Source organism: Coenobita brevimanus, chromosome 57, assembly GCF_032717465.1.
Source record: "Coenobita brevimanus isolate Jiangsu-jjx chromosome 57, ASM3271746v2, whole genome shotgun sequence".
In the NCBI taxonomy this organism is placed as follows: domain Eukaryota; kingdom Metazoa; phylum Arthropoda; class Malacostraca; order Decapoda; family Coenobitidae; genus Coenobita; species Coenobita brevimanus.
In genome coordinates, this window is record NC_137010.1 from 19,787,423 (window position 1) to 19,809,241 (window position 21,819).

Below are 21,819 nucleotides of genomic sequence, written 5' to 3' on the forward strand. Positions count from 1 at the left end.
GCAAGGTGTACCATCCAGTTCAGACTTGGGACTCAATTGGCACCCAGGAAAAACCCACAACACCCCAGCCAATCACAATGCCTTGCAGGAGCAGCCCACACGGCATGCTGAGCCTACCATTTCTTTCTCAATCTTACCCATGAATCTCATATAGTGGAGATGTATCTGTGTGCACCTGCTCTTGTGACCACTTGGTGGCAAAACCCTAGTGCTGTGACCTATTCTGTGGCCTCCCATACCTTGCTCATTGTTGTAGTGCTGTTACTAAGCTTGTGGCCTCTCAGTGCTTCGAGTCCTAGTGTTCTATACTGATTACAGTATACAAGTACAATACATACAAATGGTACCTAACCCCAGTGCTGTGACTCTGATTGTGGTCCCTCCATCCAAGCCAACACTAGGTGAGTACACAGTACACTACGTACAGTACCGTATTACTGCACTGTATCAATAATGTATTGTATTTTGTGCTTAATTTTCATCTTTTACTTGTGGGAAAGTTTTAACCCCTTCTTTACCGAATTTCCGAAATATGTACCCCCTGTACTTGAAATTTCGGCAGCAGAACTGAATACGACCGTGAGTACTAGTGTACTCACGATCATTATAGGGGCCTACTGGGCTTCCTCTTCCTCGGTTTGGGTGCTTTGTGATCCAATGTGTGATGACATATGGCAACTCTGTCACTGGTGCCACACTCCTCAGCCATATGCCCCTGCCATGGGGCATAATTCTATGAAAATGACTCTGACATGTTGTATAGGTCATTGTACCCTATGTATTTTGAATTTGGTATACAGTAATCCCCGTACTTTCCGGACATCCACTTTCCGGACACCCAACTTACTGGACATTGTGGGCCTGGACCTTCAGACCCCCCCCCCCCCCAAATCCAAATTTTTTTTTCCCACTCGTAATTTGAAATTGCCGCGCGGCACTGAACAGCTGTTACACCATGGACCCTTCACCCCTTCCTTCCTCCCCCCTCCCCTGTCAGGAGTGCCATTTGGTATTTTTCATTACCAAATGTGGGCCAATTTGGTAATGAAATATTCGTTTGGTAATGAATCAGAATAAAACATTACCAAACGAATTTTTCACATGTACAAGGATACACAGGATGGAGAAGGTGTATTGTTTGCTCTCTTTGATAAATCTGCTAGCCAACATAGCATGAAAATAATCAACATGCTGTTAATTACAAGAAGAGTGATTACATGTATTTCCACTTGTATATATAATTTGTGAAGAATAAATGCTGGCTTTACGAATTTGGTAATGAAAAGCTAAATTTGGTAATGAAAATTGAGGAGTTTGGTAATGTGGGCGTTGCGATCTGGCAACGCTGTTTCCCTGTCACCAAAACTCCAACAGTTACTGCCTAACTTCAATCGCAAGTAGATGCTTATCGGAATGGAAGCCCCGCATGCTCATTTTTTGTGAATAAACAGTGAATAAACTGCAATACCTCGCCACTAGACCACACAGTGTTGTGCAGTGTTAAGAAATTAGAATTTAGAGTGCAAAAGATTAACTGTGGAGTGCAAATTGGCGGTTGAAACTGGCATGGTGCAGTTAAGAATAATGTGCAGTGTTAAACAATTATAACTCACAGTGCAAAGAACTAAGTGCAGCACAACACTGGATTACTGTGCGTGCTTCAAGAGCATTTTCACCACTGCCAAAACCTTAGAAAAGGCAGCCACAAATGTGCTGTAAGTACCCTAGCTGTGGTACAGTCACTTCTAATTCCTCATTCTTTGGTTCCTTTTCATTAATTTCATGCTCTATGTCCATTATTGGTGTGAATAAGGTCTTAAATAGGTTTAAATACGTGCTATGCATGTCCGGTAGGGAATTATTTAGGTGGCTTTCAAAGTTAGGCTGGGTTAGGGTCCTTAAGTACCAGTCCAGGAGCCAGGGGCCCACTTTCTGGACGGGACCACTTTCTGGACATGCCTTTGGCTCTATTACATCGGATAGCAGAGGGATTACTGTATATAATGCCCTATAACAAGTGATATAAAACAGCCAGATAATGCTTCTCGGTAAGGGGACTCTCATTAGCTTAGCAACAGTGGTGGTACCGAAGGAAAGTGTGTGGGAGTATGCCGTAGTGTTTTTCAAGCATCCGCACGTGTCAGTGCTTTCGGATTTACGTCAGTGCCATGGCGTCCTATGACAATGAATCTGGCTTGGATAGTGACTTAGAAGTGTCTGACGATAACGAAACACACTCTGACATAACTGTGGGCAACTCTGATGAGGAATACATGCCCGAGAATGACAGTGACATAAGCGATAGTAATGGGGAAAATGATACTGATTCTGGTATCAGTTTGGCCTTGAAGCGCATCACCCCACCCCCACCTACTTTTGACCTGCCTGCCACCTACCTTATTCTTTATGGATCTTCTTCATATTTACAAGGTAAATAATACAATCATTATTCACTTCCCTATTCACTGATTTACATCTCTATCTACTATATTTATCTGTATGTTGTATGTATACTAAATCAATTGGTTAGACATGTAATATTGTTATGTACATTATTTTAACATATCATAAACACATCTCGTGTCAATATCTACTTACCAATACAAAAATAAATAATATAAAGCAAATAGAAACGATGTAATGCCAAAATAAATACTATCCCACGAAAGAGCCACGCCTGGGGGAAATTCGGTTTGACGGGGGGTAGCTGAGCGGGGGAGGGGGGGGGAATGCGGTAATGAAGGGGTTAAGGATAGAGGGTTGAAATACACAGTAACACATTATCAGGCTTGACACCAAATGCTGAGCTGATGGGGGGTACTATGCAATATCCAGCACAGGAGTTGGCTGAATTATGCCAGACAATTGAGAGTTTACTGTATTTATAAAGAAAAATAACCACAGTGATTATGCAAAAACACTGTACAAATTCTCTCTCATTGTTAACCACCACTGCACCCCTCTACACATTCCTTCACTGACATTCTTCCTCCCACTTCATAACTACCACCACCACCACCACAACCACCATCCTCTCTCTCTCTCGAAATACAGAGTTGACAACATTAGCTGGCCCAGCTAAAGTGTAAACATAATAACTTCCTCACCTTCTTACTCTGCGATGTCCCATCATCACTATCAATGTAATCAATGGTGTCCTGCTCATCATCATCATCGTCATCAGACTCGATCTCAGTGCCTGGAGGATGTAATGACTAGTCAGAATGAGGATGAGAGATCACTCCATCACTTAATTCCTTCAGTCTGATGATGTTTTTTCACGTTTATTTTCGCAACTATCAGACAATTTTGTTGAACTCGGAGGAGACAAGCCATTGTGAAGGGGAAAACTAGGGCTATGTTTAATTCCTCAAGTCTGAAACATCTATCCTACCCTGAACAGAATCACTTGGTGGAGGCTTGACTAATTGAAAAATACATCGTTGGTGTGAAGTGCTTAAAATTTTCATACTAATCCTACTTCTTACAGTCAAAAGGAGTGGGTAACATTCATGAGAAGAAATACGAGGACACAACAGCAGGATAACTATGAAAGAAGTGACTTATGAAATGAGCCAGACAGTCATTCACTCATCATTCAAGCTGTGGAAATTCTTAGTCCCATCTCTTAAAACATTCTTTAAAAAACAGCTTTGTCCTTTCATACACTGTACAGTATGATCTAAAAATTACTTCCTTCTTTTCCCCCCAAAAAAAAACACCAGTTCATGTAATATAAATATGCCTGCTACTAGCCAATCATCAATTAATAAGGGTTAGTTAAATGCTGAGAAGATGGTGTGCAAGGGGCTCGAATAAATGCAGAAAGTGAACTAAGGAGTTATTTCATTTGAATGTTGAACTGAAACAGCAATCTGTCACGTCTCCATGATTTTCTTTAAATGTATGGTTCGTACCATAAAAGAAATACAGGTTATGAAACTGGATATTGAATGACCTTATTAAAGGAGGGCTGGGTCTGGAAATTGCCTGTACTGTGTTTGCTGATGATACTGTATTATTCACTGAAGATGAGCAAGTGCTGCAAGGCTTTGTGACTGAGTTTTGAAGGGTGTGCAGGTTATGAAATCTAAAAGTGAATGTAACTATGAGTAGCGTTAAGGTCTTTGAGAGGCATAAAGTCATGGAGTACATAATGAGGCTAGAAGGCTGGGAAATGGAGACTCTAGGTGCCTTAAAATATTCATGTAGGCAATGTGAAAGGATGGAAGTTTATATGATTAAGTGCATGAAATTGTGGAGCACATGTGTGGACAGTATTTACCTATTTGTAGTATACAGGAATTGAGCAATGCTCATGTTGTCCTGTCTCCATTTCCACATTTATCTAGTCTACCTTTACACACATGAATGTTTTTCTCCTGCACAACCTTTTCGTATAAGTCGTTCCAGATACTTATGTATTTACCTAATATACCCAATGTGATACACACGAAATGTACTATGCTCGTGGGTTCCCGTCACTGTTTCTCAATAAGTCAAATTTAGCTTTAAGCTCGTTTAAGTTTTTAGACTGGACGATCTCTTGTCCAGGCTATTCCATAAATCTATACTCCTGTAAGGAAAGCTATATTTCTTGATATCCTTCAAGCAGCTTGACTTTTTCAATTTCATTCCATGTCCTCTTGTTGCTCTCTTATCCCATACAAACAGATCTTCTTTGTCAATTTTATCTACTCCCACCATGGTCCTGAATACTGTAATCATGTCTCCCCTCTTTCTCCTTTCCTCTAAGGAAGGCAAATCCAGCTTTTCCAGCCTCTCTCTGTATGACAGATCTGCCAGACTGGGGACCATCTTGGTTGCTGTTCTTTGTATTCTCTCAATCTTGTTTATGTCTTTCTTTTTGTGTGAGGACCACACTACTGCTGCATATTCTAACCTGGGGCGGATCATGGCCACTATCAATTTTTTCAGCATCTCCTCATCCATATAATGAAATGCTACTCTTATGTTAGTCAAGAGTTTATAAGTCTCTCCAACTATCTTGTTAATGTGCTTTTCTGGTGACAAACTATGACCAGCACTCCCAAATCATTCTCTTTTCTCATTTTTGTAATCAATTCATTACCCAACGAATAATTCAGTGATGGCCTCCTGGTACTTTTACCCATTTCCAATATTTTAAATTTCTTTACATTAAATTTCATTTCCCACGTCCGGCTCCAATCATGTATCCTATCCAAATCCTCCTGCAGCATTTTACAATCCTCCTCAATCTCTACCTTTCTCAAGATCTTTACATCATCAGCAAACAGACTTACATAACTGTTCACTCCATCTACCATATCATTTACGTAAATCAGGAACATTACTGGCGCCAACACCGAGCCTTGAGGGACTCCACTTGTTACTTCCCTCCATCAAGACATCCTATTCTTTATTACTGTCCTCATTTGTCTGTCTCTCAAAAAGTCTCTCATCCATTCCAGGAGTTTCCCTTTCAGTCCTCCTATATATTCTAGTTTCCACATTAGTCTCTTATGAGGTACCTTGTCAAAGGCCTTCTGTAAGTCTAAGTACTGTACACACAATCCACCCAACCATCTCTCTCCTGTACCACGTCAATCGCTCATGAGTAAAAGCTCAACAAGTTGGAAACACATGACCTTCCACTTCTGAATCCAAATTGACATTCAGACAAAATATTCATCTCTTCTAGATATTTTATCCATCTGTCTTTCAGGATCCTCTCACACAATTTTGCGACCATGCTGGTTAGAGACACTGGTCTATAATTCAGGGGTTCTTCCCTGTTTCCTCCCTTATAAATTGGTACCACATTTGCCCTCTTCCATTCTTGTGGCACTTTCCCCTCTTCCAGAGAACACACGATTAAACTGTGAATTTTATCTGCCAGTTGTTCTCTGCATTCCTTCAGTACCCAATTAGAAATTCCATCAGGTCCTGGGGCTTTCCTTACATCTTGAGTTTCCAGTAATTTATACACTTCCTGTACCTCCACTTTTATATCTTTTATCACCGGTACATTTCTAATCACTCTCTCCCTTTCCAAAAACTCTTTTTTATTAGTGAAAACCGATTGGAAACATTTGTTCATTATTTCTGCTTGCACTGCTGCGTCTTTATAGACCTCTCCTTCTACTTTCAGTTTAGTGATTCCTTCCTTTTGTTTCAGTTTGCCATTAACAAATCTATAAAACAGTTTGGGTTCATCCTTGCATTTGTCTATCATACCTTTTTCAAAATTCCTTTCTTCTTCTCTATGTATTCTTGTGTATTCATTTCTAATTTTTTTATATTCTTCCTTTGTTCTGTTGTTACCTCTCTTTCTCCAGTTGTTCCACACCTTATCTCTCTCTTTTTTTGCTATCATACAACTTCTATTAAACCACTCCTTTTTCCTGTTTTCTTTCCCTCTTACTCTTGGTACAAATTTTTCCACTCCCAAATTATAGAGATCTAGAAAGATATCCCACTTCCTCTGTATCTCTCTTGTTTCTCTGAATATTCTCCAATCCGCATCTTCAAAAAATTTTCTTAATCCTGTAAAATTTGCTTTCCCAAAGTTGTATCTTCCCTGTCTATGAAGCTCGTCTCTTGGCTCGATGTTCCCTATTATCATCTGGAACTCAATGACCACATGATCACTTTTTCCCATAGGACAGAAATATTTCAATGATTCTATTACATTGGGTTCTTTGGTAAACAGTAAGTCTAACCTTGCTGGTGTGTCCTCACCTTGGAAAAGTGTCTCTTCTTTGACCCGTTGCGTCATCACATTATTCATTATTATATTTAATAATATAGTGCCCCACAAATCCTCGCTGCCTCCCGAGTCCCATTCCTCCCAGTTCACCTCTTTACAGTTAAAGTCACCCACCAAAATTATATTGTTGCTTTCTCAATTATTTTTTGTAAATAACTAGCCATATCTGACAACATCTCTTGGTATTCGTCATCATTCCATGCTCTCGTCTTAGGGGGACCCATACACTACCGCCATATCTCTCTTGACATTCTCTCCACTTTCTAATTTCATATATATCACTTCAGCCCTGCCTTCTCCCATTTCCACGATATCTACATTTATGCTGTTCTTCACAGCTATCATCACTCCTCCTCCCGTTTTTTCTTTTCTGTCTCTTCTCCACAGTTTATATATACCGTCTCCCAAATGAACATCAATATCTTCTCTTAATTTGGTCTCTACAAAGCACATGACATCAGGTTCATGTTCTCTCAAGAAATCTTTAATTTCAAGACTTGCCAGTATTAAACCAACAACATTAGTATATATCACCTTCAAATTATTTTCGATGTTTTTACCCCTCTTTTCTCATTCTCTCCGTCGGTACCACTTCCTCAATTTCTGATCTTTCATAGCCATCCCCCTTAGTTTCCTTCACTTCTATTTTCTCACATACCACTTCCTTACTTTCATATCCATCACTCTCCAAAAAAAAGTATTACATTCTTCCTCTGTCTTCTTATCATTTTTTTCCTTTACTTGAATGCATGCATGCATGCACACACACACAAATTAATTCAAGGCAAAAAAATGTAAAATATTGGAAATGAGAAAAAGTACCACAAGAGCATCACTGAATTATCTGATGTGTAATGAACTATCCACAAAAGTAAGAGAAGAGATGGACTTGGGATGCTGGTCCAGGGTAATGTGTCACCTGAAAAACACATTAACAAGATATAGTGATATATAAACTCTAGATTAACATAAGAGTAGCATTTCATTATATGGATGTGAGGATGAAAACATTGGTAGTGGCCATGATCCATCCCCAGTTGGAATATGACACAGTAGTGTGGTCCCCACATAAAAAATGATATAAACAAGATTGAGAGAATACAAAGAAGAGTAACCAAGATGGTTCCTAGCCTGGCAGATCTGTCATACAGGGAAAGGCTTGGAAGAAAGGAGAGAGAGAGAGAGAGGGGGGGCGAACATGACTGCAGTGTTCTGGGCCATGATGGGAGTAGAAAAAATAGAGAGAGAAGATCTGTTTGTATGGGATGGGAGAGTAACATGAGGACACAGAATGAAACTGAAAATGCCAAGCTGCTTGAAGGATATCAATAAATGTAGTTTTCCTTATAGATGCATAGACCTGCGGAATAGCCTAGACAAAGACATTGTCCAGTATAAAAACTTAAGTTCAGAGCAAAATTTGACTCTCGAGAAACAGAGATGGGATCCCACGAGCATTGCTCATTTCCTGTACAGCATATCACAACCTGGTAAATAAAACTAGGCAAATACACACACACACACACACACACACACACACGGACAGCCACAACAGACGGACGTGTCTCTCAACAGCTCCCAGGCCCAGGCTACATACCTTAAGTAGTTTCCAGGAATTATGTTTATCCTGTCTCCTATGGTTTTGTTTTAAGTTTAAAATATTGTAAGTTAATATAGACTACCAAAAATGTAAAGATTTATTAGGAAGAATATACATGAATGTTTTGTAGTATTTTTCGGTAACAGCTGTTTTTGCTACAGTAACCAACATCCAACATGGCCGAAAATGTAAACACTGAGGGACTCGAATTTCCAGGATTTGACAGAAATACTAATATCATGGATCTGGTTAAAACATAGATAATGAGGATTAGTGAACTTGAAAAGAAAGTGGAGAATTTAGTGTTAAAGGATGTCTGAGAATACGGAAATTACTATACAGGGTCTGATCCAGTCCAATGAGACGGCGAATGAAGAAATCAGAAATTTGAAGTGTGAAAATGTTGAATTGAGGAGGAAACAAGAAGAGAGTACTAATAAAACAGTGAAGGTGAGTAGTGTGTTAGAAGAACATAAGGCAAAGTGGGCACACGTAGAAGAAGAACAGAAAGAAGTGGTCAGCTTAAGAGAAATCATCCAGGAAGAAAGGGAAATGAACAAGAAAAATGGAAGAAAATTTAGTGAAAATACTGAAGAAAAAAGAGATAATAGTGAGAGAAACTGTAGAAAGGAACAGATGCATGGTAATATTTGGAAACAGGAAGGAGGAAGAAAAGGTTAGATTCGTGAGACTCGAGAGAGACACGAACCTGGTGAGAGGTATATTAGGCAAAATTGATCCCGAAGGAGACAAGTGGGTAAAAGAAATTGAGGAACTAAGGAGGATAGGGCCTTATAGGAAAGGGGAAACAAGACCAATAAGAGTCAAGTTGACATCAGAAAGTTTAGTAAATGATATACTCAAAATGACCTGGAAATTAAGCAAAGAGGCTGGAATGGAAAATATTATAATAAGAAAAGATTTGAATGAAGAAGAAAGAGAAGTTTTAAAATCCTTGAAGGATCAAGTAAAGGAAAAAATTGATAAGAGGACAAAGGAAGAATGTAATACTTTTTTTTTTGGAGAGTATTGGATATGAAAGTAAGGAAGTGGTATATAAGGAAATAGAAGCGAAGGAAACTAAGGGGGATAGCTGCAAAAGATCAGAAATTGAGGAAGTGATCCTGACGGAGAGAAGGAGAGAAGAGGGTATAAAAAACATGAAAAATAATTTAAAGGTGATATACACTAACACTGATGGTTTAATATCGGCCAGGCTTGAAATTAATGATTTATTGAGAGAATATGAACGTGATGTCATGTGCTTTGTAGAGACCAAATTAAGAGAGGATATTGATGTTCATTTGGGAGACGGTAAATACAATCTGTGGAGAAGTGACCGAAAAGAAAAAACGGGAGGAGGAGTGATGATAGCAGTGAAGAACAACATAAATGTAGATACCGTGGAAATGGTAGAAGGCAGAGCTGAAGTGATATATATGAAAATAGAAACTGGAGAGAAAGTTAAGAGAGATATGGCGGTAGTGTATGTTCCCCCTAAGATGAGAGCATGGAATGATGACGAATACCAAGAGATGTTGTCAGATATGGCTAGTTATTTACAAAAAATAATTGAGAAAAGCAACAATATAGTTTTGGTGGGTGACTTTAACTGTAAAGAGGTGAACTGGGAGGAATGGGACTCAGGAGGCAGCGAGGATTCGTGGGGCACTATATTATTAAATATAATAATGAACAATGTGATGACGCAATGGGTCAGAGAAGAGACACGGTTCCGAGGTGAGGACACACCAGCAAGGTTAGATTTACTGTTTACCAAAAAACTCGATGTAAAGAATCATTGAAATATTTCTGTCCTATAGGAAAAAGTGATCATGTGGTCACTGAGTTCCAGATGATAATACGGAACGTCGAGCCAAGAGACGAGCTTCATAGACAGGGAAGATACAACTCTGGGAAAACTAATTTCACAGGACTGAGAAACTTTTTGAAAATACGAATTGGAGAAAATTCAGAGAAACAAGCGAGATACAAAGGAAGTGGGATATCTTTCTAGATCTCTAAAATTTGGGAGTGGAAAAATTTGTACCAAGAGTAAGAGGGAAAGAAAACAGGAAAAAGGAGTGGTTTAATAGAAGGTGTATGATAGCAAAAAAAGAAAGAGATAAGGCGTGGAACAACTGGAGAAAGAGAGGCAACACCAGAACAAAGGAAGAATATAAAAGAACTAGAAATGATTACACAAGAATACGTAGAAAAGAAGAATGGAATTTTGAAAAAAGTATAATAGACAAATGCAAGGATGAACCCAAACTGTTTTATAGATCTGTTAATGGCAAATTGAAACAAAAGGAAGGAATCACTAAACTGAAAGTAGAAGGAGAGGTCTATAAAGATGCAGCAATGCAAGGTGAAATAACGAACAAATGTTTCCAATCAGTTTTCACTAATGAAAAAGAGTTTGTGGAAGGGGAGGGAGTGACTAGAAATGTCTATCTATCTATATACCTAGGCTGCTTCCCCCAAGGAAAGGGAGGTAGCCGAGACAGGACGACACACTCCCCATTTACTCATCCATTCAAACACATTCATTCGCATCTTAGCCCCAAAGGGGAGAACGGACAGATCCTCACCGCACCACACTGCACAAGGGTCAACTGCGCAATGCAATCAGTGACATCCGCATCAGGGCTCGACAGCAGAGCTGGTTTACCCCTGCCACATTATAACAGACTCATCCCCTTACCCGCACCTGACCTGAAATAGCTGATCAGACCACATGCGGGAGAACATCCCCTCAGGGCTGCGTCATCACTTATTCATTCACAATTTCTCTCCACCTATTTCTGTCACGCAAAGCCACTCTTCCTTGCTCAACAGACATCCCTCTCGCATCCAGCGCTCTCTTCACACTGTCCATCCATCCTATTCGTGGTCTTCCTCTCAGCCTTACACCTCTCACATCAGATCTAGTTATCTTTTTCACCAATCGCTCATTATCCATTCTCTTCATATGCCCAAACATCGCAACACCCTCTGCAACACCGGTGATAAAAGATATAAAAGTGGAGGTACAGGAAGTGTACAAATTATTGGAAACTCAAGATGTAAGGAAAGCCCCAGGATCTGATGGAATTTCTAATTGGGTACTGAAGGAATGCAGAGAACAACTGGCAGATAAAATTCACAGTTTAATCATGTGTTCTCTGGAAGAGGGGAAAGTGCCACAAGAATGGAAGAGGGCAAATGTGGTACCAATTTATAAGGGAGGAAACAGGGAAGAACCCCTGAATTATAGACCAGTGTCTCTAACCAGCATGGTCGCAAAATTGTAGGAGAGAATCCTGAAAGACAGATGCATAAAATACCTAGAAGAGATGAATATTTTGGCTGAATGTCAGTTTGGATTCAGAAGTGGAAGGTCATGTGCTTCTAACTTGTTGAGCTTTTACTCATGAGCGATTGACGTGGTACAGGAGAGAGATGGTTGGGTGGATTGTGTGTACTTAGACTTACAGAAGGCCTTTGACAAGGTACCTCATAAGAGGCTAATGTGGAAACTAGAATATATAGGAGGACTGAAAGGGAAACTACTGGAATGGATGAGAGACTTTTTGAGAGACAGACAAATGAGGACAGTAATAAAGGATAGGATGTCTGGATGGAGGGAAGTAACAAGTGGAGTCCCCCAAGGTTCAGTGTTGGCGCCGGTAATGTTCCTGATTTACGTAAATGATATGGTAACGGGCATACCGCGTTGAGTACACCGCTTCCCGTTCGATCAGCGAAGTTAAGCAACGCTGGGTCTGGTTAGTACTTGGATGGGTGACCGCCTGCGAACACCAGATGCTGTTGGCATCCCTACGTCAAGTGGGGTTGGTGGAGGATTAGTGCCCCTCCCTGTAAAACAATTAACTCTAAGCCCTTGGCCACCCTGTCTGGGATACATGGCGTCTGGCAATGAATGAATATGGTAGATGGAGTGAACAGTTATGCAAGTCTGTTTGCTGATGATGTAAAGATCTTGAGAAAGGTAGAGGTTGAGGAGGATTGTAAAATGCTGCAGGAGGATCTGGATAGGATACATGATTGGAGCCGGACGTGGGAAATGAAATTTAATGTAAAGAAATGTAAAATATTGGAAATGGGTAAAAGTACCAGGAGGCCATCACTGAATTATTTGTTGGGTAATGAATTAATCACTAAAATGAGAGAAAAGAAAGAGTTGGGAGTGCTGGTCCAAGATAGTTTGTCAGCTGAAAAGCACATTAATAAGATAGTTAGAGAGACTTATAAACTCCTGACTAACATACGAGTAGCATTTCATTATATGGATGAGGAGATGCTGAAAAAACTGATAGTGGCCATGATCCGCCCCAGGTTAGAATATGCAGCGGTAATGTGGTCCCCACACAAAAAGAAAGACATAAACAAGATTGAGAGAATACAAAGAACAGCAACGAAAATGGTCCCCAGTCTGGCAGATCTGTCATACAGAGAGAGGCTGGAAAAGCTGGATTTGCCTTCCTTAGAGGAAAGAAGAAAGAGGGGAGACATGATTGCAGTGTTCAGGACCATGGTGGGAGTAGATAAAATTGACAAAGAAGATCTGTTTTTATGGGATAAGAGAGCAACAAGAGGACACGGAATGAAATTGAAAAAGTCAAGCTTCTTGAAGGATATCAAGAAATATAGCTTTCTTTACAGAAGTATAGATTTATGGAATAGCCTGGACAAAGAGATCATCCAGTCTAAAAACTTAAACGAGCTTAAAGCTAAATTTGACTTACTGAGAAACAGCGATGGGAACCCACGAGCATAGCATATTTCGTGTGTATCTCAATTAGGTATATTGGGTAAATACATAAGTGCTGTATTTGGAACGACTTAGACAAAAAGGTGATGCAGGAGAAAAATATTCATGTGTGTAAAAGTAAACTAGATAAATGTGGATATGAAGACAGGACAACACGAGCATCGCTCAATTCCTGTATACTACAAATAGGTAAATACAAATACTGTAGATAAATACACACACACAGGGAAGGGAGGGGGTCACAAGCCAGTAGTGTGATCTTTGCTCTTACCATATAAAAATGAAGCATGGAAAATGCTGGAAGAACACATGTCGCTAGTGAGTGCTGGGGAAATTAGTTAACTGATAGGAGCATGTGGAGTTATGGAGAGACATGCAAAAATGATGAAGTGAAGAAACATTGTGGTGTTTGTGTGGATGTTCCAGAAAGCATTCTAAGCACACTTAGATGTTCTGGTCATTTGGAGAAAAAGGAGAATGAAAGACTGACTTGGAGAGTATGAATGTGGGGAAGGGACGGGGAAACCTAGGATGAGATGGAGGGATGGGGTAGAGAGGAATATAAGAGAGATGGGTGTGTATGAGGGACTGATTAGGAGAGTATGAATAGGGAGAGGGAGAGGAGGAATCCTAGGATGAGGTGGAGAGGTACATAAGACAGATGGGTGTGAACTGAAGAATGTACAGTCTAATGGTGAAGGACATGGTTACACGGAGGCAATTTGTCTGTGGCCACCCCTTCCAGGATTAAGGCACCTGGTTATACATATATATTTAGTTACAACCCCTGTAGTCTAGTGGTTAGAATAAGCCAAAGTGACTTCTATCACCCACACACAGACATAAATCCAAATGGACTTAAATCCAGAGATTTAAAAAAAAAAAAAAAAAAAAAAAAAAAAAAAAAAAATCATGTTATGGTACCCAGAGTAGCAGGTTCTACCCTTAAATCCCTTACATGAATGCGATTAGGCAGGAAGTTACTAAGCATCCAGCTCCTAAATCTAAATGGGGGTGGTATGTACATATAAGATCTATTTCCTCTCTCTCTCTCTCTCTCTCCCTGATGCACTTACCAAAGACACTGTCGTTCATGACTCCAGCCCAAAGATTAATCAGTTACTGTATCCATCCACCTGTTAATTAGCTGATGCCATGACTCATGGAAACACTCCATAATGGGATGGCCATGACAGGCCATGACCCCTCCTGGAAACACTCCATAATGGGATGACCATGACCAAAGCTGAGAATAGCGCCGTTACTATTTTAATAGTAATGGTGGTAACGCCATTACTTTTTTTTAGCCTGTAGCAGAATGGAGAACACCGCTACTTTTTGGCCAAACTCACACGTTACCGCGCTCCTCACTACTCACGCGATGCATACAGGTCCAGAGTCGGTAAGTACATACAGATATGCCGACGGTTTTGTTGTATTTATTGATGACGAAAAATAATACTTTCAGCCAACGGCCATGCCACGTTGAGTACACCGCTTCCCGTCCGATCAGCGAAGTTAAGCAACGTTGGGTCTGGTTAGTACTTGGATGGGTGACCGCCTGGGAACACCAGATGCTGTTGGCATCCCTACGTCAAGTGGGGTTGGTGGAGGATTAGTGCCCCTCCCTGTAAAACAATTAACTCTAAGCCCTTGGCCACCCTGTCTGGGATACATGGCGTCTGGCAATGAATGAATGAATGAATAATGTTTGTTCTACATGACATCAGTAGTTTATTAATTATTATTTATTGGTAATGAACAATAGTTAGACAGGAATGTGCTAGTTAATTATCGATAATTTAAAGTAAGTAAAGATAAATAAGGATGTCAGATAGATGTAGGCAATGCTAACACACACACACACACACACACACACACACACACACACACACAGATGATAATAGGGATAATAGGGAACGTCGAGCCAAGAGACGAGCTTCATAGACAGGGAAGATACAACTTTGGGAAAGCAAATTTTACAGGATTGAGAAACTTTTTTGAAAATGCGGACTGGAGAAAATTCAGAGTAACGAGAGAGATACAGAGGAATTGGGATATCTTTCTATACCTCTAAAATTTGGGAGTGGAAAAAATTGTACCAAGAGTAAGAGGGAAAGAAAACAGGAAAAAGGAGTGGTTTAATAGAAGGTGTATGATAGCAAAAAAAGAGAGAGATAAGGTGTGGAACAACTGGAGAAAGAGAGGTAACAACAGAACAAAGGAAGAATATAAAAGAACCATAAATGAATACACAAGAATACAAAGAAGAAGAAAGGACTTTTGAAAAAGGCATAATAGACAAATGCAAGGATAAACCCAAACTGTTTTATAGATTTGTTAATGGCAAACTGAAACAAAAGGAAGGAATTACCAAATTGAAAGTAAAGGGAGAAGTCTATAAAGATGCAGCAATGCAAGCTGAAATAATGAACAAATGTTTCCAATCAGTTTTCACTAATGAAAAAGAGTTTGTGGAAGGGGAAGGAGTGATTAGAAATGTACCAGTGATAAAAGATATAAAAGTGGAGGTACAGGAAGTGTACAAATTACTGGAAACTCAAGATGTAAGGAAAGCCCCAGGACCTGATGGAATTTCTAGTTGGGTACTGAAGGAATGCAGAGAACAACTGGCAGATAAAATTCACAGTTTAATCGTGTGTTCTCTGGAAGAGGGGAAAGTGCCACAAGAATGGAAGAGGGCAAATGTGGTACCAATTTATAAGGGAGGAAACAGGGAAGAATCCCTGAATTATAGACCAGTGTCTTTAACCAGCATGGTCGCAAAACTGTGCGAGAGAATCCAGAAAGACAGATGCATAAAATATCTAGAAGAGATGAATATTTTGGCTGCATGTCAGTTTGGATTCAGAAGTGGAAGGTCATGTGTTTCTACCTTGTTGAGCTTTTACTCAAGAGCGATAGATGTGGTACAGGAGACAGATGGCTGGGTGGATTATGTGTACTTAAGACTTAGAGAAGGCCTTTGACAAGGTACCTCATAAGAGACTAATGTGGAAACTAGAATATATAGGAGGACTGAAGGGGAAACATCTGGAATGGATGAGAGACTTTTTGAGAGACAGACAAATAAGAACAGTAATAAAGGATAGGATGTCTGGATGGAGGGAAGTAACAAGTGGAGTCCCTCAAGGCTCGGTGTTGGCGCCAGTAATGTTCCTGGTTTACGTAAATGATATGGTAGATGGAGTGAACTGTTATGTAGGTCTGTTTGCTGATGATGTAAAGATCTTGAGAAACGTAAAAGTTGAGGAGGATTGTAAAATGCTGCAGGAGGATCTGGATAGGATACATGATTGGAGATGGACGTGGGAAATGAAATTTAATGCAAAGAAATGTAAAATATTGGAAATGGGTAAAAGTACCAGGAGGCCATAACAGAATTTTTCGTTGGGTAATGAATTAATCACAAAAATGAGAGAAGAGAAAGAGTTGGGAGTGCTGGTCCAAGATAGTTTGTCACCAGAAAAGCACATTAACAAGATAGTTGGAGAGACTTATAAACTCTTGACTAACATAAGAGTAGCATTTCATTATATGGATGAGGAGATGATGAAAAAATTGATAGTGGCCATGATCCGCCCCAGGTTAGAATATGCAGCAGTAGTGTGGTCCCCACACAAAAAGAAAGATATAAACAAGATTGAGAGAATACAAAGAACAGCAACCAAGACAATCCCCAGTCTGGCAGATCTGTCATACAGAGAGAGGCTGGAAAAGCTGGATTTGCCTTCCTTAGAGGAAAGGAGAAAGAGGGGAGAAATGATTGCAGTGTTCAGGACCATGGTGGGAGTAGATAAAATTGACAAAGAAGATCTGTTTTTATGGGATAAGAGAGCAACAAGAGGACATGGAATGAAATTGAAAAAGTCAAGCTGCTTGAAGGATATCAAGAAATATAGCTTTCTTTACAGAAGTATAAACTTATGGAATAGCCTGGACAAAGAGATCGTCCAGTCTAAAAACTTATATGAGTTTAAAGCTAAATTTGACTTACTGAGAAACAGCGACGGGAACCCTCAAGCATAGCACATTTCGTGTGTATCACAATTAGGTATATTAGGTAAATACATAAGTACCTGGAGCAACTTAGACGAAAAGGTTGTGCAGGAGAAAAACATTCATGTGTGTAAAGGCAGACTAGATAAATGTGGATATGGAGACACGACAACACGAGCATTGCTCAATTCCTGTATACTACAAATAGGTAAACAAATAGGTAAATACACACACAAAACCTCTAACTATCCCCGTCTCCACCTCCCACTCTCTCCCTCACTCTCTCTTTCAGACTAATTCTTACTACGTTATTATTTCGTAACAGTATGTTACTTTAAGTTTAAAGTAATGGAAAAAACATTGCTATTGTATAAATAGCATTTAAAAGAAAGCCCCAAGTTCATTTTTACTTTCCTTTTCTTACGTATCTTAAGTAGGTATCACTGAAAATAAAATAAATCTATATAATATGTATCAATGGTGGGCCACATTTTCTTTGCCTTTTATTTATGTGTTACTTTCAATAGGTATACTAGGTAACAATGTAAAAGAACATTTGTTACATACAGTAAATAGCTTCTTCCTGTACCTTCAGCTCTAAGCTTCATTAAAGTGACACCGACATGTATGATGTTCTCCCCCCCCCCAGTATAAGTATATGTTGACATTACTGGTACACAACATAACCACTCAGACTGACTAATACTATCGAAAACAGTATATACTGTATTGCTATATCACAGATTTTTGTTAACCTTTCTTTCGTCTACCTTTTTCTTATCCAAAGTAGCGGGAGTGGGAGTGCCGCTACATTCTTATCAAGTAGCTAAACCAGCAACACCACTACTTTCTCGAGTTAGTAACGGGAATGGGAGCCCTGCTACTTTTTATTAGTAGCGTTCCCAGCACTGGCCATGACAGTAGTCTCCAGACAACCTTGTTCTTATGTTTTTTTGTTTTTTTTTTTTTTAAAGCACTGTTAACCATCCATAACAAAAAAAAAATTCCTCGCAATACCAGTGGGGAAGAAATTCCACGTAGTCATATGCATCTTTACACAACTTAATCCAACAAATAACTATATACTGCACCTCGTTTGCTGCTGTATCCTAAAAAAGACTGGCTGCAACAATGCATCTTAAGGCATTTCTGTCTTTATTCACAAATGAATCCTTTTCTCAAGGCACAGCAAGCCCAGCCTGCTCTTGATTACAAAACTTGCTCTTGATTACACCTCTCCTCCTCCCTACCATCTCATTCTCATACACTCTTAGTCTGTCACTCACTTCATATGGCTGAACTACTAACACCACTTCATTTATCCTAACTACTGATACCACCAGTAAATTGTAACAGCCAATGTTTATGATCCCTTCAGGAATGTAGGAGGAGCAGAGCCAAGGCTACTGCAGTCCAGATAAATTAACATAGAAGCCCACCCATTATCCCTAGTGGTGTTTACATGACAGAAAAACTCATGGCAACCTCTTGGATTTGAAATATTGCATCAACACATGGGCTACTTTAACCTCAGACTTTTGCTACCATGCTGCTGAGGCACAATAATATAAACAAAAGAAAAATAAAATAAAAGTAAAAATCCCTCCTACCTTGTGGTTTCTTTGCTCTAACAATGATCTTGTTCTTCAAGGCTTCAGGTGAAGGTAAGGCAATCATGTCCTCAGAAGCTGGTTCCGTCAACAGTTTGTCTGGGAATGATAGATATGCCTGTAAATACAGAGATACAGATAGGCACAGATATAAATAGATGGAAGACTGAGTCATATACAGACACAAAGAAGGATGAAGGCATAAGAACACATATGGATGGTATATTATAAACAAAGATTGATGAACAAATACATAGATGAATACATGAGCAGATGAATCAATAGATATAAACAGATAAATTAATGGATACATGTGGGTAGATGGAGACATGGACAGAAATAAGCAAAAACCAACAAGCAGACAGAGAGACAAAGATACAGATAGGCACAGATAGAGATAGATGGAAGACTGAGTTATATAGACTAAGAAGATACAGACACAAAGAAGGATGAAGGAATAAGAGCACATATGGATGGTATAGTATAAACAAAGATTGATGAACAAATATACAGATGAACACATAAGCAGATGAATCAATAGATATAAACAGATAAATTAATGGATACATGTGGGTAGATGAAGACATGGACAGAAATAAGCAAAAACAAACAAAAATAAATACAGTATAGTATATGAGCAGATGGATGGATATTAGGGTGTTTCAAAGTTCTGAATTTTGTGCTCAGTGAACACACACATGCTAACTGAGTTCCATTTCACGAGCAATGACTTCACACAAAATATGAGCACAACTGCCTGTTGCCATCCTACCCCACAAAGCATGCATGTTTTGCCCCTTACAAGAAATTATTCTTTTTCAGGCTAACATTGAAGGCTATCCCAAAACTGAGTTCTGGGACAGGAAAGACAATGAGATGAGTGGTACTGGACGTTCTGAAGCAGTGGTCGCAAATAGAAGACTGGGTGGCCAGCATCTGCTTTGATATTACTGCAAGCAAAACAAGTGTTCACAACAGAGCTTGCACTGTCATCCAGAATGCCACTGGGAAACCACTCCTCTTCATGGCATGCCACAACCACATCCCTCTTTTCGCCAGCGTTTTTGACGCGTTCTTCTCATCTGGCCTGGAAATCCCCCTATTTGGCCAGTTCAAGGATCACTGGGATACCATTGATCTGCAGGTTTTCAAACCATACAATGCTCAGGCCAACTGTTCCAATCCACAACCCTAGATCAATGGATCTCGAAGCATCGAGGCAAGCTGGCTTCCTTCATCGTCGCATAACTCCCGGAGGTCCACGACCAAGACGACAAGAGAGAATACCTTGAACCTGCATTCTACTTCCTGGATTATCCACTCCCCGAAACAGGAAGCGCTCTGACAGAGAATTCCGGCGTCCTGGAGTGTAGAGCAGGGCCACATGGATGGGGCAGGAGATCTACTTGCTGATGATTTACCTGTTCCGGGACCAATTCCTTCCCACCCCTCTCGAGGAACGAGCCCTGAACCAGAGAAATGCCTTCTCGGTTAAGGTGTACTTTTGAGCTTGGTACTCGTTGCTAGTCGAAATCGATGCACCAACAAATGATCTGGCTCGCCTAAAGACTCTACAGATCTACAAGAACCAGGTCAATGAGGAAGTGGGCAGCAAAGTGCTCAAAAAACTTCACAACCATGGCTGGTACCTGAGTGAGGATCTCGCTGGCCTTGACTTTTTCTTGAACCTCGTGTGTCTGAAGACAAAAAAGCTCAGATGCTCCCCAACCTTCACCAGAAGCCTCTTACAAAGATGAGGACGAGGAAAGTGGATTCCCAGGTGCTGCGAGACCCCACAGACTTTAAGACTGCTGATTTCATCATGATCCAAACACAAAACTTCGTTAAGTGTTTGAAGATGGAAGTTCCCAGGAAGCTCGAGGACATTGAGGAGCACCGTGGCTGAGTCACTGAAGTCAGCGTAGGCAATGACTGTGCTGGATGGGGAGTCAAGTTGGCTACTGACTTTAATGAGAAGGTTACAAAAAGTGAGAAGGACAGACAGCTGGCCCTCCAAAACACTGCCAACCACAAGAGGCTCCTCAACCGTGGAAGTCCGTATATGTCTAAACAGCATGTGTTAAGATGTGAGACTTGGGGTGTCAAGACAATATCCCCCCCATGCACAATATCTCCCCAGGACAAAATCTCCCTGGACAATATCCCCCCATACACAATATCCCTCAAGGACAAATTTAACCCCATTTTCTGTACTCTAGCTCCGTAAACCAACTGCATACATATCGTAGCTCATATAGGTAGGTTAGGTTAGGTTGTGTACACAGATATGTATATGTATATACTGTACACACTGTGTGTGTGTGTAAGCGTGTGCATGTGTGTGTGTGTGTGTGTGTGTGTGTGTTTATATATATATATATATATATATATATATATATATATATATATATATACACACACACACACACACACATATATATATATATATATATATATATATATATATATATATATACATACAGTGAGTCCTTGATATACGAAAGGGATAGGGACCAAAAAAAACTTTCATAATTTGAAATTTCGTATATCAGAACAATTTTCTCCATTGAAATATACATATAAATGGGGGGATGCGTCCCAGGACCCCCTCGGACCCCCACCTAAACTTCACCCCCCCCCCCATTAAGAAGTAAGCAATACCTGTATACAGTCGTAGAGAAGGAGCTGGCCATATTCTTGTACATCTCCTTTTTCTTCGTCACAGTCCCAATGGTGGAAACAGCAAGGCCTAAAGCACGCCCAATCTCCGAGACTCCCTGCCCCTCCTCATGGGGTCTTATAATTTCCAATTTCCTTTTCAGAATTAGAGTACGGTGCTGCTGCTTCTTTGCAGCGGGCTCCTCCAATGCTGGAGATGATGCAGGGCGCTTGGGAGGCATGGCGAAACAATATGAAAAGGTGAAGGGCTGCGAAAATATCCTCACATACAGCGAGGCTGTGAGGAGAGGAGGAACGAGGACTCAACTGAGAAGCGCGCGAAAATTACCAGAGAGGGATTAGTTCGTTTTCTCTCAGCAAGCAAGTGCGTCGCTATGCACCG

At 40.2% G+C, this 21,819-nt stretch overlaps 1 protein-coding gene and 2 non-coding genes across 3 annotated transcripts in view; 2 read left to right on the forward strand and 1 right to left on the reverse strand.

The window, feature by feature from the left end:
- The window catches only part of LOC145402111 (1-phosphatidylinositol 4,5-bisphosphate phosphodiesterase delta-4-like), a 218,529-nt gene that overhangs the window by 55,805 nt on the left and 140,905 nt on the right, over nucleotides 1-21,819 (reverse strand). The window contains exons 11-12 of the mRNA XM_080274229.1: nucleotides 18,759-18,857; nucleotides 3,108-3,199 (exon numbers count right to left, since the gene is read on the reverse strand). Of these exons, the coding sequence (XP_080130355.1) occupies nucleotides 3,108-3,199; nucleotides 18,759-18,857 (191 nt within the window). The remainder of the gene's footprint in view (nucleotides 1-3,107; nucleotides 3,200-18,758; nucleotides 18,858-21,819) is intronic.
- Nucleotides 12,052-12,170, forward strand: LOC145402395 (5S ribosomal RNA). Its single transcript, XR_013897750.1, has one exon. It is a non-coding gene; the product is annotated as a 5S ribosomal RNA (ribosomal RNA).
- LOC145402464 (5S ribosomal RNA) lies at nucleotides 14,596-14,714 on the forward strand. The gene has a single exon (XR_013897774.1). It is a non-coding gene; the product is annotated as a 5S ribosomal RNA (ribosomal RNA).